Source organism: Cynoglossus semilaevis, chromosome 3, assembly GCF_000523025.1.
Source record: "Cynoglossus semilaevis isolate Cse_v1.0 chromosome 3, Cse_v1.0, whole genome shotgun sequence".
Lineage (NCBI taxonomy): Eukaryota > Metazoa > Chordata > Actinopteri > Pleuronectiformes > Cynoglossidae > Cynoglossus > Cynoglossus semilaevis.
In genome coordinates this window covers 15558906-15560886 of record NC_024309.1, presented here as the reverse complement: position 1 = coordinate 15560886, position 1981 = coordinate 15558906, and the positions used below count along the sequence as shown (strand labels likewise).

The 1981-nt window shown below is 49.3% G+C and overlaps 1 protein-coding gene across 1 annotated transcript in view; it reads right to left on the bottom strand.

Moving 5' to 3' along the window:
* Positions 1-457: 457 nt before the first annotated feature.
* shha (sonic hedgehog signaling molecule a) overlaps positions 458-1981 on the bottom strand; it is an 8652-nt gene continuing 7128 nt past the window's right edge. The window contains exon 3 of the mRNA XM_008308370.3: positions 458-1439. Within this exon, the coding sequence (XP_008306592.1) occupies positions 694-1439 (746 nt within the window). The 3' untranslated portion in view covers positions 458-693. The remainder of the gene's footprint in view (positions 1440-1981) is intronic.

Here is a 1981-nt window from a genome sequence, read left to right as displayed (position 1 = left end):
GCCCCCCCTCCTCCGACAGAGTATCATCATAGTATTCTGAATAAAACAAGCAGTACAAGAGTATTTTTCTTTAAATCCAACACTTTCCCAGCTACTGTATTTAAATTAAAATATATTCTCATATCTTACACTATTTCAAATAACGAAATGTGATTCGGTATCGATCTGTCAAAATCTAATTTACAATTCTGAGTATAAAAATATAATTTATGGAACAACTTTGTCTTTTCTCCCGGAATATAACAGTCAGAGTGACGCAGGCGGTGGGAGAACTGTCTCCCCCCTCCTCCCCCCTCTCTCTGTCTCTCTTTCTTTTTCTTCTTCTTTTTTTATTTTTTTTTTACACATTTTTCTTTCATTTTAAGTCTTTTTTAACATTTGAGATATACAAAAATAGATAAGACACAGTCCAGAGCTCAGGCCTCTTCACACGAGAATAAATTATTCAAAGAGAAACTTTTTTTTTTTTAAGGCTCCACTCGTTCTCTGACACGGGACACAGCTCGGGAAAAAGTCTGTCCAATAAATATCCCAACTCCGCCGCTCGGACCTTCGTCTGGTTGGTCTGTCTGTTGTTCACAATAATGATTTTTATTTGATTTTATTTGTTGTTGTTGTTGTTGTTTTTATATCTAAAGAATAGTCACGTGTCTCTACGTTCGAGTCCGACTCTGTTCCTCCGGAGTCGAACCTTCAACTCGGGGACACCGACATGCCCAGTGGATGGATGGACTGACTGTCCAACAGCCATGTCCCTAACTGGTAAAGGACCTTGGAGTACCAGTGGACCCCGTCCTCCTGCCGGGTCCCAGCCGCAGTCTGAGGGCTGAAAAGCAGCGTGGAGACCCAGTGCGCGGCCCTGACCGGGGCCAGGGCCCAGTGTGCCAGCCGGTGGTCTTCGATCACTGCGTAACAGGACGCCAGGACCCGGTCCACCACCACGGTCCCCTCCGCGGTCACTGGCGCAAACGAGCCCTGGTGTTCCTGCGTAAAAATCCGTCGGACGGTGACGGGCTGGAGCTGCTGTCCCACGGAGTCCAACACGAAGACCTTCTGTCCGGGCTGGACGCTGCTGGCGAACACCGCCGACATCCGTCTGTCCACCACAGAAGAAGAAGAAGAAGAAGAAGGAGAAGAAGAAGAAGAAGAAGAAGAAGAAGAAGAAGAAGAAGAGTTGTGGCCCACGAAGAGCAGGTGTGCGGCGGTCAGCGTGATTCTCTGGCCCGAGTCGGTCTCGATGACGTAGAAGAGCCTCCTGGTGGTGGAGTCCTGGTCGATGAAGGTGATGAAGTCCGTGTAGAGCAGGTGTCCGTCAGGGTCGGCCGCCAGAACCCTGTCCCCGGGCCGCAGCTCCCCGACCGCTCTCTGGGTTCCGTCCTCCAGGGTCAGAGTGGAGGATGCCGGGAAACAGCCGCCGGACTTTGCCGCCACGGAGTTCTCTGTCAGACAAACAGGAAGTGATCAGAACACAGTTAGAGACGAGTGTCTCCAGATCAAACTAACCTCCAGATCAACGACTGTTTCGACCATTTATTAACGGAAGAAAATCATTGAATATTTCACTTTTCTGACGTCACAGTGTTTCAACTTCGAAGAACTTTCTGGACTTCAAAGATTCGACTCTTCTGTGTATTTGGATCAAACGTTCACCCCCCCACGCCCCCCCGCCCCCCGTGCCAGATGCGTATTGGCCCTTGGCCCTCGTCGTCTGAGCCTCATCTATTCTTCATCTATTCTTAATTAAAAAGCCAATAAAGAGCAGCCATTGATATTGTAAACGGCCTGTGGACCTCGGTCCGTTCCCAGATCCTCGTCCCGTATTTGCTCAGGTGGACAAACCTCCATGTGACAATTCACACAAACAGGCGACTCACAGCTCCGTGTTTACCCGCTGGAGCCGCTCCTCCAGGCGGACATTTGAATTTAAATGAGGCCCGGACTCTTAAATGCTTTCTGTTGTGCAACATCAATGCCCCCCCCC